This window comes from Ursus americanus, chromosome 4 (genome assembly GCF_024610735.1).
Source record: "Ursus americanus isolate L20-20 chromosome 4, mUrsAme1.1.p, whole genome shotgun sequence".
Taxonomy (NCBI): domain Eukaryota; kingdom Metazoa; phylum Chordata; class Mammalia; order Carnivora; family Ursidae; genus Ursus; species Ursus americanus.
The window spans coordinates 91,003,599-91,004,940 of NC_142130.1; the positions used below are offsets into that span (position 1 = coordinate 91,003,599).

The 1,342-nt window shown below is 40.3% G+C and overlaps 1 protein-coding gene across 1 annotated transcript; it reads left to right on the forward strand.

The window, feature by feature from the left end:
- Positions 1–270: 270 nt before the first annotated feature.
- Positions 271–823, forward strand: LOC123802677 (cytochrome c oxidase subunit 6A1, mitochondrial). Its single transcript, XM_045813548.2, has one exon. The coding sequence runs from the start codon at positions 280–282 to the stop codon at positions 613–615; it is 336 nt and encodes a 111-aa protein (XP_045669504.2). The 5' UTR covers positions 271–279; the 3' UTR covers positions 616–823.
- The last annotated feature ends 519 nt before the right edge of the window (positions 824–1,342 follow it).

The window sequence follows — 1,342 nt, forward strand, 5'->3', positions numbered from 1 at the left end:
CACTATGTTGTATATCTGAAATTAATGCAACATTGTGTATCAACTACACTAAAAAAATTCTATGGCAAAGGAGGCAAAATTATACAAGGGGGAAAAATCTTTTCAATAAATGGTATTTGATGCCAACAAATTAGACAACCTAAAAGAAATGGGTAGATTCCTAGAAACATATAACCTACCCAAACTGAAGCAGGAAGAAATAGAAAATTAGAAAAGACAAATTACCAGCGATGAAATTTAATCAGTCATCAAAAAACTCCCAATAGGTCTGGGTCGAAAATGGCTGCGGCGGTGGCATCTCTGTCCCGGCTGTCTGGGCTGCTAGGTCGGCCCGGGACACAGCTGGGGCGGTCCATGTCGAGTGGCGCCCACGGCGAGGAGGGCTCAGCTCGCATGTGGAAGGCTCTCACCTACTTCGTAGCGCTCCCCGGCGTAGGTGTGAGCATGCTGAATGTCTTTCTGAAGTCGCATCACGGAGAGCACGAGAGACCCGAGTTCGTCGCCTACCCGCATCTCCGCATCAGGTCCAAGCCCTTTCCCTGGGGAGATGGTAATCATACTCTATTCCATAACTCTCACGTGAATCCACTTCCAACCGGCTATGAAGATGAATAAAGAGAACCTGGACCACCACCCAGTGGGGACCACAGCACTGGTTTGGACCATGACTCTGTACACGGACCAGAAAAGTATATGGGACCTTAAGCTCACCTTCCTTACTTGTATCAAATGATGACCAGTATACTAATCTTCCATCCCTTTGCTTATGGCGGGAGATGGCTTAAATAAATAACTTAGATTGGTCCATGAAAAAAAAAAAAAACCTCCCAATAAACAAAAGTCCAGGACCAGAGAGCTTCACAGGTAAATTCTATCAAACATTTAAATAAGAATTCATACTCATTCTTCTTAAATTATTCTAAAAAATAAGAGGAAGGGAAATTTCCAAATTCCTTCTATGAGGCCAGTATCACCCTGATACAAAGACCAGATAAAGACACCATGAAAAAAGAGAACTACAGGTCAATATCTCTGATGAACATAGATGCCAAAATCAAAATATTAGCAAACTGAATCCAATAGTACTTAAAAAAAAATCATGCACCACGATCAAGTGGGATTTGTTCCTGGGATGCAAGGGTGGTTCAATATTTAACAAATCGATCAACATGATACTTCATATCAATAAGAGAAAGGATAAAAACCATAGGATTATTTCAATAGATGCAGAAAAAGCATTTGACAAAATACAGTATGTATTCATGATAAAAATCCTCTAACAAAGTAGGTTTAGAGGGAACATACCTCAACATAATAAAAATCTTTTATATTAAAAATCCAT